The sequence below is a fragment of the Dioscorea cayenensis genome, chromosome 2 (genome assembly GCF_009730915.1).
Source record: "Dioscorea cayenensis subsp. rotundata cultivar TDr96_F1 chromosome 2, TDr96_F1_v2_PseudoChromosome.rev07_lg8_w22 25.fasta, whole genome shotgun sequence".
Classification (NCBI taxonomy): Eukaryota; Viridiplantae; Streptophyta; class Magnoliopsida; order Dioscoreales; family Dioscoreaceae; genus Dioscorea; species Dioscorea cayenensis.
In genome coordinates, this window is record NC_052472.1 from 21,398,446 (window position 1) to 21,411,988 (window position 13,543).

The 13,543-nt window shown below is 31.3% G+C and overlaps 2 protein-coding genes across 2 annotated transcripts in view; both read right to left on the reverse strand.

Annotated features, from left to right (window-relative positions):
- Positions 1-662, reverse strand: part of LOC120274775 (caffeic acid 3-O-methyltransferase-like) — a 17,640-nt gene extending 16,978 nt beyond the window's left edge. Inside the window, exon 1 of the mRNA XM_039281313.1 lies at positions 340-662. Coding sequence (XP_039137247.1) covers positions 340-662 — 323 coding nt within the window. The remainder of the gene's footprint in view (positions 1-339) is intronic.
- A 7,123-nt stretch (positions 663-7,785) lies between these two features.
- Positions 7,786-9,813, reverse strand: LOC120277717 (caffeic acid 3-O-methyltransferase-like). The gene is made up of 4 exons (XM_039284571.1): positions 9,329-9,813; positions 8,811-9,121; positions 8,641-8,705; positions 7,786-8,175 (listed from the first exon to the last, which is right to left on the reverse strand). The coding sequence occupies exons 1-4, from the start codon at positions 9,706-9,708 to the stop codon at positions 7,879-7,881; spliced, it is 1,053 nt and encodes a 350-aa protein (XP_039140505.1). The 5' UTR covers positions 9,709-9,813; the 3' UTR covers positions 7,786-7,878.
- Between the last annotated feature and the right edge of the window lie 3,730 nt (positions 9,814-13,543).

Consider the following 13,543-nt stretch of genomic DNA (forward strand, 5'->3'; position numbering starts at 1 on the left):
AATAAACTAGCCAGCTCCACCCTTTTTTTTCATTATTATCTAAAATTATTTATTATATTTTTCCCTTAATATGTAAATATTTCCAGTCCTCTATTGTTATAATATATATATATATATATATATATAAACCACTTTAGAGCATGCCTACATATCGAGTTAACATCTTAATACATATAAACCTTTATTCTATATAAAACCTCTCACTTCTGAAAAAAAAATATATGAATACCTTGTATACGGGACTAGTCTTAATAGACTAAGCTGTCATGATTGTTGTTCATATATGTATATATATAATAAAATAAATCGCATCAAATAAATCAAATAGTGTGTATATACCATGCCTCGACGAAGATGGGGTGTTGATTCTTGAGCACCATTGGAGCCACAGATCCATCACCCTTATTCTTAGTGAAGTACTTGCAAACCGGGCCCAATCCATAGCGCCTCTTGCTCTTTCCATCCTCCTCTCCCACCACCACCTCGCAAGTCACCACTTTGTGCGCCGCCAAGAACCGAAGCATTCTGTCTAGCACCTCATGGGCATCCGGGTTGTTGGTTTGAATCTTCGACGCGATCTCTTCCGGCCAGAGCCGCGCGTCCGGCCCGGCTTCCGCCATGATATCGAGCACGTCCAGCTCGATCGCGGCCCTCAGCGTCATTGGCAACGCGATGCCAGCCGAGGTCCATGGCGTAGGCGAATGCTAGTATGTCCTCCATTGGTGTTGCACGGGAGATGTTTTTTTTTATTCCGAAGATAAGAGAGAGTTTGTGGGTAGAGAGGCTTGTGTTTTCCGGCCTTGGTGTGTTTTGCTTTTTATAGTGAAACTTGATAGTAGAATTTTCTATGAAAATGATTTATTTTTATTTTTAATTTTAATTTTAATTTTTTAACTTTGTTTTTGGACTAAGAAGTTGCCAACATTGACGGTTACTTGACGATGAGGTTGGCAATGAACCCCGCCGTCGATTTTTAGAGTCGAGTGAGTAGTTTTATTTATTTATTTATTTTGAAAAGAAAAGGTTTTGGCGCGCCGTAATAAAAATTATAAAAAATAAGTTCAATTGTTGAAGGATGTGATTTATTTATTTATTTAGTGACGCATGAGTTCCTTAAAATTAGGATTAAAGTTTTACATTATATAATCCAAAATTATTATAATGAACTCATAGTTATTTACTAAATGACGGAGCGAAATTAGTTTTATTATGAAAAATAAATGTTATGGTATGAGACATGCATTTAAGAGGTATTGAAGTTGAGTTTCATTGAATGTAATAGTTGTAATAGTCTTAGTTGTTATTATGGGCTTGCTACTCAAATCACTGAGCGCTACGGCTGATGCATTGTATCACTTGGTAATGGCGCATGAGCTAAATGATCAATTCTCAGTCTGTGTAAGTATACCCCCAAGAAATATATATAGCATTTGTCATTTTTTTTTTAAAAAAAAACATAGTGATTATTAATTTAAAAATTAATGATTTTAACTACATATATCACTAGCATATATGCATAGTAATAGCTAAAGCCTAAGGGTCACGGTTTCTTCACGTTTATCAAAATAATTATAATAATATAGAAAGTTATAATAAGAATAATAATTTTTTAGATTATTGAAGTACAAGATGAAAACATATTAAAGTATAAGAAATTGCTTTTTTTAATTATAAATTATGAAAGAAAACTCATGGCAGTACTCTTTTCCCCAATACTTTTAGCATCTTTTGACATTTACTTTTTTTTTTGAAAAATTAAGGGGCTCTTCTTTATTTGTGTTTTCATTAGTGCATTGAACGGGGAAAAAAATAATATTAAAATAAATTAACTTATGATAGCATAGTATTTGTTATTACCATATGTTCGATTTGATTTAAATTAAAGTTCTAATTTGGAACAAAAAATACTAGACTAATGTGGAGATATTATAATTTATTATTTAATTATCTTTTGGTTTTTTAAACAACATTTTTATTAGAATAAAATGGAAAGACAACAAAGATTATGTGTAATTTTCTATTCACATATCATGTTAAAATATTATTACTTTTTTTTTCAATTGAGTTGTAATTTATTCACTTTATTAAAAAATAAAATAAAATGCCCACCAACCTCTGATAATGACTTTCTTTTACAACATATTAACAAATATCATTTCAACAATTCAAACTCCTTTGTATACTTGAAGTTTATCAAGAACACGCTACTTCGATCATTTTCATTTAAATGCAATTTTTTACAAAAATATTTTAATACTTCTCTTACCGTTATACTTTTCAAGATCTTTGAGCATGATAGGAAATCCATGCAGCCAGATTGAAATTTCTACCATTTGATAAATAACACAAAACTAATGCCCTTGACGTTCAAGCCTTTAATTTCCCATCAAACATATTTTCCAATTAAAATTAAAATTTTCTTTGAGAACATATGTTACCTTTGAGGACTTCTGGGAAATAAGGACCAATGAGAAAACTCCACACTTTTAGCAACTAAGACTATTCTTTAGTCATCCGTAAACTTGGAAATAAGAAACCATATGCCTTGACTTTCATTCACTTGACGAGCTCTAGTGATCATGATTTTTTTTTTTAACAAAATGTGACAAATGCATATGTTTTCAAGGGTGCACGCATGAGCAAAATTAATCTTTTGATCTGTGCGCCCTCATTCGTTTGGTATGAAGATTAGGCTGTAAGTTCACTCTCATACTAGGCAAGAATTTTTTTGCACTTACGACTTCTGTCGTGTTTTAAATCAAAACAATAAGATTCTCGTAACTATGTTTTTCACAGTAGAATCAGTACTACTGGACCAAAAATCCTTTAGCATCATGATATTTATCTTATATTTTTATTTGTTAGAAAATGATATTTTTAAGTTTTAGTTAATATAATAATACTAATCAATCCTCTTGCCTAAGCAGCTACTTTCATGGTCAAACTAGAAGAAATAATTATTACTGACTTTTGAAGAGGAGTTGAGAGTTAAACATAATTTATTTGTGCTAATATTTATTTGTCATACTATTATTTATATGATAAGATAAACGTGCATGGACTAATAATATCAATACCAATTATATGTGCAACCAAAAGATAATAGGCTTCTACTTTGTACATTACTGTTAAATGGTTACTTTTCTGCATAGGTTTTTTTTTTTTAAAAAAAAAAATTACTCGTAACTTCTCTTGTATTTATCACAATAGTTCCAAGGGCATTTTAATCATTAAAATCTTGGAGTTATTTTTTTAAATGCCCTTCGGTGTTAATTGTGCACCAGAAAGCCTCCTTTGACTCTGAACTCAGATTCCATTTTTTTCTTTTTTTTCTTTTTTGGATAAATCATTATAGTTGATTGTAATGGATTAATCTCACAGGAAGAACGGAAACAGAAAATATACCCTCTCAAAGAGATTTACTCATTCATCATTCAATTCACCATAGAATCATCCAAGCAACAACTCAATATTAGAGTATTCAAGCTAATAACCAGTTCAATTCTCTTAGGTCTAAAACATAAAAGATCTAAGCATCCAAATGACTGCAGAAAACAGATCAACTAAGGCAAAATTCACATCAAGGAAATAAGTAACTAGCAATCGAATGATTACTTATTGTTCTATTAATATAATTAAGTACTAATAGAACTGGAAAACCTTCAGTAACCTGCCAGAATCCATGGCCTCTGAATTCTCAGTCTCCTCTCCAGAGAAAGACCAAGCCACCACTCATCAATATTCAGCTCCCCTTACGCCTTTTCCCTTCTCCCTTTCATAGTCCCTCCTGTCATTGCTCGTATGAGCCCATCAGTAAAAATGACCAGCACATTCTCCACGCACGAGCCCATTTTGACTCGTTGGTTGCATTGCTGTCTTCATGGCCCTCACATATGGATATGTAACATTCATTAACATATTTTTTTAACAAACTTATAGTAAGGAAACCTTTAAAAAAAAAAAAACTTTATGTTGTTTGTTTGAAGATTATTTTTCATTTCTTATTTCTTATTTCTAATTTCAAGAAGATATGCATATTAATCATGTAAATTTGAGTATTTATACTAGTTTTATAAACATCAAGATATAAATACATTTATTTTTAACATAGTTCCATATTACATGGTTGCAATATATATATAATACATATATATCTTGAGAACGAGTGGTTTATGCATAAGATAAATTAAACTTTTTCCCCATATATATATATATATATAGAGAGAGAGAGAGAGAGAGGAGAGAGAAAACATGGAACGCCTCAAATTAAAAAAAATAAAAGAGAGAACATGAGAGGAGAAAGACACGAAAAGCGAATGGGTTTGGGTGGACCTAAGGGGTGTTATTATAATAATTTTTTTCAACCGAGAGAGTGAGGTGGTAAGGGACCATTGGACGCTAGTTCAATGGCCCCCTCGGAGATGTGCATTGTTGTTGAATACTAATCCAGTGTCCCCTTAAGAATGTGATTATGTGGGTACGTAGATTTGAAATCTATGTATGTTCTTAAAGTCTTTAAAAGACGTATGCTCATATATATATATATATATAAACACATTAATTATTATAATAATTTTTTCAACAATATAGGGAGCGGTATCAGGTATGGGGTGGTAGGGGATTGTTGAATGCTGATCCAACGGCCGACTAAGGACATGTAGATTTGAAAACTACACGTATGCTTACATATACACACATCAATTATAAATTCTTATGTATATTTGATCATAGAAATGCTGTATATATTTATTATACACTTAATTAATTAAGAATCATGCATAAGGTTGTCTGTAAACTGTTAGTAAAAATCAATCTAATCAAATTAGGGTTAGAAAAATCTTTCTAATCAGATTAGGACTATCAATTACAATTAATTGATATTTAATCAACAATTGATTAATTATCAAGGATCGATCACATGAACACATGAATATATGTGAAAGATCGGGGTTCACTCACGAGAGATTTCATAGCGCAAAATCCTCCAACGCACACACGCAATGTTCTCGAACTTTTCACCCTTGATCCGGAAGAAGTGATGGCTTCTTTTGCTCCAAGCAACTATTGTGAATATTAGGGTTTTTGTCGTAGCCGTCTTTTGATGGCAATCACCAATCAAAAATTAAGAAACCCTAATCTCATATCACATATTTATAGAGAGTAAATATATTCGGATAAGGTTAGAACATGTAGCGTGGACCCGTTTAGGGATCACTACATCTTTAGCAAATTAGTCCATACTAATTTTTATAATCACAATCATGTCCATCAACAAATTGCAATTTAATCCAAAAATTAGAGATATTCATATGTGAGACCCCAATATAATATTTTATATATTAGTCCTCTATCAATAAATATTCCATATAAGTGGGATAATTAGACCACCAATGACACTGTCGATCTCCACTTATATGTGTGTTTCTTTACACTATTGGACATAAAAACAATTTAAAGAAAAATATATAAAAATATATATATTATATATAATAAAATACTTTCAAAAATAACCAGCGGATTTTTATCCAAACACATAAGAAACACAATCTAGAATATTCTCTCCTACAATAGGGAGTGATAGATCCCATCTTGGATGACTACAAATCTTCATGTATTTATTATATAACCCAACGTGTCCAGTATATAGCACATGTAATTGGCATCACCGGTTGACACTATCAAAGTAATATAATTTATACATAAGATTTAATAACATCCTCAGGTAATAAGGACTTTCTGTAACAGAATAACTCTTTGTGTCTACATGAAGTGTTTTGGTCTAAGAGTTACATGATGGTCCAGCTTCAATATTTGTCAACTACAAATATCCACAATGTTACTAAGAGTCTCCACTCAGTGGTTGAGACATACCACTCTATCACACATAGTAGTACAACACGTGACAACCAATAATGAATACTGAAAATCATATTTTATCTCATAGGTTGTGAACTATTTTGGGTTGCAAGGTACATAGATAATCATGTCTCACTTTAATGATCTCTATCATTAATTTGAAATCTATACAATGCAAGCCCATAATAATATATCATCAAACATGAATAATACAATACCCATAATTATGCATGTAATGAAATAAAACTATTTTATTATTAAACAATAACTAAAATTGGCTTTGTAGGGCATACTAGTTTTTCAGTATAAACATGCTTCTCAAATGGTCTTTATATACGTATGGGTGTGTGCAAATCTCTATTATATATTTTTTAAAGTTGTTGATTCTGAAATATCTTAATATAAATTAAAAAATTAAAAATCAAAATGCATATTCTATTATTCACTATTTCTTTTGAAAAAGAAGGTTTGTTTTTATAAGATAAGTGTATTAATGAATAAGACAAAGGTTTCGCCCTAAAATATAATAAAAATATAACTCCATAAAGATACAAACGAAAATAAGACATATAAAAATACATAACTGTTAATTTAAAGCATCATATTAATTGCATGTAATTCTCAATATGTACCCATGAACAAATTTGTTATGATTTGACATTCTAACTCTATGGAAAAGTGAATATATATATATATATATATATTCACCGAAGTCGGGAGATTTTATAAAACGTGAACAGGACATATTTTATAAAAAATATTTTTAAAAATAGCTTAATTTTTATAATTCTCTCATCGTCTAATTAAAGATTAAAAAAAAGAACAGAAAAAATAGTGAACACCTTAGTTACATAAGTGATAATGTGATGATGATGAATTCCATGTGAAAAAACAACGGATCAATCAACTGCAAAATTTATAAGTGATCATCATGCATGTCCAATTTGACAACTCATTCGATGAAAGTAAATTGACAAATATTTTTTTTAAAATGCTTTCAGTATTTTATGTTTTCTGTAATTATTAGTATGATCTGTAATTGTTTTTATGAACAACTTATCTTAATCCCAATGTCTAACACTTTATATATATATGTCTTTTTTTTTATGACAAATATAGACAAATTACGTGTGAGAGATGAGCATACAAAAAGAGCTAAGCTCTACGTACAACACCTGTGCTCTTCACTTCTATAAATTTGAAGTTTAGCATGTTTCTTTAACGAGACAATTTATGTAGAAGACCTTATACCTAGACTAGAAGATCATTGGTTTCCTATATGTTATCTTTGGAATTGTAGAAAATAAAATATGGTCTCATTATTTATAGTACAAAGAGAATTATGTGACTCCATTTTTTTTTTTATTGTTTATAAAAAAAAAAGAAAAGGGTTTTGATGGCATGTAAGAGTGAGAACTTATAAATTTAGGTGTGCATGAAATATCAGTGCTAATAAAACAACTAAATCTGTTATAATATCAACCACAAATTAAGGACTAATTAAGAGTCTATTTATTGGGAAGACCTCCTTTATATGACAGTTTCTCAACTTATTTTATAAAATATAATATTAGGTTAACAATGTTTAATTAATTAGACTCCCAGTAAGAATATGGTAATACAAGACAAAATGATTAAACTGATTGTTAACCCACAAAAAAAAAAGTTTTTTTTCCCTAATTGGATGATAATCGTGTTATTATGAAAGAATTTATTAAATAATTATTATTTCATAGTAAAATTGTACTCTTCAATATTCAATTAACAATAATAGATCATTCATCTTTTGTAAACGTACCATATTAGTATTTTATATAAAGATTAGGAAGTGGTTGATTAAGACAACATAATTTAAAATATATATATATATATATATCATAACAGATGCAACTTAAACACATTATAATACTTTATTATCCTACTACATCATGATTTATTTATTTTTATTAAAAATTAAAAAAAATTACAAAATGGAGTGCATTAAGAGAAGCGCATCAAGGATCTTATGTTGATAAATTTCATCTACTTGCAAAACTCCATAATGGAAAAGTTATGAAGACAACATGCAATGTTGAATCCTGAGAATCCACTTTTATTGGCAAGCAATCTGTACTCCTTCTCAGTCCTTTCTCTCCCACCAACACAGTATGCCAACATGATAACATCACCAAGGAGACTGTTCTTCGCTTCATCTGCATCTTCAGGGATTTCAGGAATGATAAGTTCTACAACAATCACTTTCCCATTGTTCGGCAATGCTTTCCAACAGTTTTTCAGTATCTTCACACAATGCTCATTGCTCCAATCATGGAGTATCCACTGCATGTAAACATCTCACTATAATTAGGTAAAATTTTTTTTCTTTGTATTTTTTAAATGTAAAAAGTAATGTTATCCTGGTAATAACTAAGCAATTAAGACATTTGACTCATATGTCAGAAATCGAGGGTTAAAAGTTTTTTTTAACAAATGCGACAAACGCCTATACACCCAAAGGAGTGTGCATAGCCAGAAATTGATGGTCTAATCATGCGCCCCCACCCAGCTAGCAGTACTAAGGATTGGACTGCAAACCTGTTCCCACACCGGTGACTTTTTAACACCACTATATTTAGCGTGTTTTAAATCCATATAATGCAAGTTCCGCAAACTAAACCTAATGCAATGAGGTAAGTGCTGCTGGACGAAATGCCCTTTAATATGAAAATAACAGTGTGTTTGGATTTGCTTCTCCGCATTCATAAAAAAATATAAAAAATTGTGCGTAAAAACTAATTAACAAACCTTCATGAAGATGGCATCACCAGTTGGGACACTTGCAAACATGTCTCCCCCTACAAACTCAACTCCTGTATGGAAACAATCACAAGTAATTCTTTGTAGTGTAAATCCATGCATGGTTTCTAAACATATATAGAAAAATTAACTTCAAGTTAAATAAAATCAAGATTAACCTTGGATGGGTTTTGCTTTAGAGACCACATGAGGTAAATCAAAGTTAATGGCTTTGATGTTAGGGTACTTAGAGAGGATGATACCCAGAGTGGCACCATGGCCACCACCCACATCTACAAGCACATTGATGTTCTCAAAGCCCTTGTAGTTTTCAAGCATCTTCTTCATGAGCATGATAGTCTGGTTGAACATGGCTTTGTTGAAGATCTCACTGAAATCAGGGTCCTTGTCCTCATGTTCAAACATTGTTACTCCATGAGTCTTCACAAATGGAATACTCCCATCTAACACTGCATGCTTGAGATTTAACCTGCATTGTATTATCTAAGCTAAGTTCTTTGCTTTTATTTATTTATTTAAATTAACTTGCAAAAATTCATAATAATTTTTTTTTTCAAAAAAAGCTCTGAATATCACTCTATTAATTAATATCTATTTTATGCAGATATACACCTTTTAATTATTCATTAAATTAACTTGTTGCATTTCATTAAGAAATATATATATATATATATACCATGTTTCCACCAAGACCTTGGTGTGATGCTTGAGCAAGAGTGGAGCCACAGAGACTCCATCCTCATCTTTAGTTAAGTACTTGCAAACAGGGCCCAATCCATAGCGCCTCTTGCTCTCCCCATCCTCTCCGACCACCACCTCGCAAGTCACCACTTTGTGCGCGGCCAAGAACCGAAGCATTCTGTCGAGCACCTCGTGGGCATCTGGGTTACTGCTTTGGATCTTAGACGCGATCTCTTCCGGCCACAACCACGCACCGGGCCCGGCTGCCGCCATGATCTCGAGCACGTCCAGCTCGATCACCGCCTTCAGTGTCATCGACAACGCGATGCCACAGCCGAGGTCCAATGCGCGACCATACGCTGCTATGTCCTCCATTGGTGTTGCACGGGAGGTGTTTGTGTTTAGGCCTAAGAGAGAGTGTGTTGTTTGAGAGAGATGATCTGTTCTCTTAGTGGTTTTATAGTGAAACTTTATGGAATAAGTTTGTTGGAGAAAATAAATTTTTTATTTAGTGTTTACTATTTTAAGTTTGATTTAAAGATCAGTCGCCAACTTTGACGTCCATGTTTGATGATACGTGACCAATATATATATATATATATATATTTTAATTATTAGTAGTCAGACTTTGTGCATATTTATTTATTCAGCATAATTTTAAAGTCCAAACTCACTTAAAAAAAAAATTCTTTTAACAAAATTTATCTATAATTTTTCACTTATATTTTCAGCTCTTTTCAAATATATTAAGTGCAATGCTTGAAAAATATCTATAATTATATACTCATACCATACTTGTCCCAAAAATGAAAAATAAAAAAAAATTGTGAAACAATAATGCTTGAATTTCAAATAAATGTAAAATAAGTACATGACTAAGAACAATAAATTGTGAAGATACGGGATATTCTTTGCATTAATGTTTTATTATCTTTGAGGTTTCATAGTTTTATAAGAAAAATTGCATTGAATTAGAAAAAAAAATTAATATTAAAATAAATTACCCAATTAAAACAGTATTTATAGAGATACTACCTAATTAAAGTGCCTCATTGGTTATTTTAATGTGACTATATGTTTATTTGAGTCTTGGAGTACGTATCATTTCATTTTCAAGTGCAATAATAATAATAATAATAATAATAATAATAATAATAATAATAATAATATTATTATTATTATTATTATTATTATTATTATTATTATTATTTGTATTTTAAACAGTTAGTGGATTGATATACGAAAAAGAAAAGGGATAATATAAATGTTTCAACTGGGGATCATGCTCAAATTTCAATAATGTTTTTGAGATAAGAGTGGTCATGAAAGGCACTTATATATATATGCTTTCAAGATTACTTAACAGTTATAAAAACTTAAAATTTTAGAAGTTAATTTTATGTAGTTTAACAAAAATCATTAAAACAACACTACATTGTTCTTCAAATGGTCCATCAAACAGTGTTTTAAACTAGAGTAACATTTCTCTTGGAAGATGTAGACCAAACTTATAGACTAGTACAAACAAAACTATAGAAATTAAATTTGTGTTTCCAAACTTCACCTACTTAGTTGGAAAAGAAAGAAAGAAAAAAAATCATCTTGTTAATAACTTTTTTTGGTTTGTGAATAAGCCACTTGCATACACAAACAATATTCATTGTCAAACTCAATCAATATCTTATTGTATTTCTTCTTATTGAAAGTTGGAGGTCCATGTAATAGCAATAGCCATTAAAGCTAATTCATTTGTTTTAAAAATTTTGTTACTTCCTTAATTGAAAAAATAGAAAAATTTTATGCATACATATGGGGAATAAAAAAACTTTCCCATATCGCAATCTCTCCACATTTAAATTAATATTATGCATACATATGGGGAAAAAAACTTTTCCCAAATTTTTCCTTAATTGAAAAAAAAATTCCCATATGCATAAAAAAAACTAGGTGTTATTTATTTCTTAGAAAAAATAAATAAATTTTGACTAAAAGAACAACATATTTAAATGTTTTTTTTAGTACTTAATTAAATGAAGTGGCGACCATGTTATGCTAAAGAAATCCACGTTGAATATGACTAGCATGAAGGCATTATTTTCAACAATTAGATAACCTAAACAACACGTAACTAATTAATTAATATTCATACTTACACCAAGCTATTACATGAGTAATATTATATATTATCTTGTTCCATGCATGTATCTCCAACTTGACTTCCATGGCGGCTTGGCAGCCTCTGCTGAACCAACCAAGAAGAAGGCTGATTACGGAAGTCTACATATCTAGCACACTTGATACCCCTTTAATTGTTGGAAAATTTTATAATAACAGGATTATTAAATTTGGAAATTTTTCTACCAACTATTTGGCGATCATCGCAGCCCCATTTCCCTGAGGGATCCATGGGGGAATTGGCACACTCAATTTAATAAATCTCTTACTTCTTGTTGAGATTTGCTCCTTCGAGCTGTGACTTGGAATATTTGGATGGAGAGAAATGTGCGCATCTTTGATTGTGTTTGTTCATCTACATGTCATTATTAAGATTATTCATATAGTGCTTATGTGGATGAATGCAGCTCCTGACTCGAAGAAAGCAAAATTGGAGGAGCCGAGTGGAAAGCTTAGGAGAAGCCTTGACTTCCTTTCCTCATGCGACTTGGAGCAGAGTGCTCAGTCTGATCTGGTTCCTTCTCAGAGTGAGGGCCAGTGGCTTGGGTGCTTTTTGCCCCTAGGGGGGTCTGTCCTTCTAGTGGCTTGTTGTTCTTTTCAGTGGTTTTGCTGTGTCCTGAGTTTGGTTTCCCACTCCTGGTGGGTTGACTATTGGCACCCTTTGCTGGTGTTTTGTTTTCTTGTGTTTTTTTTCTACTTAATGCATGTGGTTTATCCACTTTTTTTCAAAAAAAAAAATAATAAAATTTATCTTATCTAATTAAAAGATAGCTTAAATATATCTTTTATAAACAAGTGCATTTTATCAGGTAGTTGACATACAATGGATAGAAAAGTTACATCTCTTCGTTATTATCTCATAAATATGATATTTGCATCTTTTCATTGATAACGAATAAGATATTTTAAAAGATTGTATATTTTGAAAACAAGTCTATTCATAATCTATTAATACGAACGGAAATGAGTTTTCAGACATTACAAACAAGCTTAAGTTTTAAAATAAAAGAGAAGATCAATACTTTATTTTTTCAATCCCGGGTTTTCTCTTCACTAGTGCTGGGTGCAAAAAAACAAAGGCTTATCTTATCCACTAAAGCTATTTGCATTCAAATCCTACAGCAATCTCAGAGGAGAGGGAGCAAATAACGCTTTTAGGAAAGCGATCATTAACACATTTCAGGCCTATCTATTATCTACGTAGATTTCCAACAATCTAAAAGCATTATTCTAAATGGATTCCGACACTATCAAAATGATGAATCAAGATTTCATTCGCCTGGATCGCTTTGATGGCGCAAACTTAACAAGATGGAAAGACAAACTAAAGTTCATGCTTACTACTTTGAAGGTTTTCTACATACTTGATCCAAATTTGGCACAAATTCCTCCCCCAAATGATAATTGACTCCAATGATTTAATTACTCAAAGAAAGAAAAGAGAGGAAGACGAAGTTGTATGTCGGGGACTCATCCTTAATTCTCTGTTTTATAGTCTTTATGATCTATATACATCTGAGAAGTCCGCACTTAATATATGGAATGCACTGGAATTTAAATACAAGGCAGAGGAGGCAGGTACCAAAAAGTTTCTTGTTTCAAAATATTTCAATTTTAAGTTTGAAGATAATGTGCCTATCTTGCAACAAGTACATGAGTTACAAGTTATAGTAAATCAATTAAGAATTGCAGAGATCAATCTTCCTATTTCTTTTCAAGTTGGACCAATTGTGGCCAAATTGCCAAGTTCTTAGAATGGGTATCGAAAGAAATTGCTCCATGATTCCAAAGATTTTACTTTGGAAGAATTACAAAAGCATCTCGAATAGAGGAAGAGTCAAGGGGAAGAAATAAGAATGATGAGTCTTTTAATGGAAACAACAAAGCAAATGTTGTTAATCGATCATCTAAACCCAACAATGGCAAGCAATTCAAAGGAAGTTTTCTTGGTCCAAAAAAGCAACTAACCAAGTTCAAAAAAATAAAAAAAGGGGATTGCTTTGTGTGTGGAAAATCTGGCCACTATGTAAGGGAT

Coding starts and splice junctions, on each gene's coding strand:
- LOC120277717 (XM_039284571.1), bottom strand. CDS start 9,708: ATGGAGGACATAGCAGCGTATGGTCGCGCATTGGACCTCGGCTGTGGC. Junction 9,122..9,328: donor AAGGTCTTGGTGGAAACATG/GTATATATATAT, acceptor AATACAATGCAG/GTTAAATCTCAAGCATGCAG. Junction 8,176..8,640: donor GTGATGCCATCTTCATGAAG/GTTTGTTAATTA, acceptor GTTTACATGCAG/TGGATACTCCATGATTGGAG.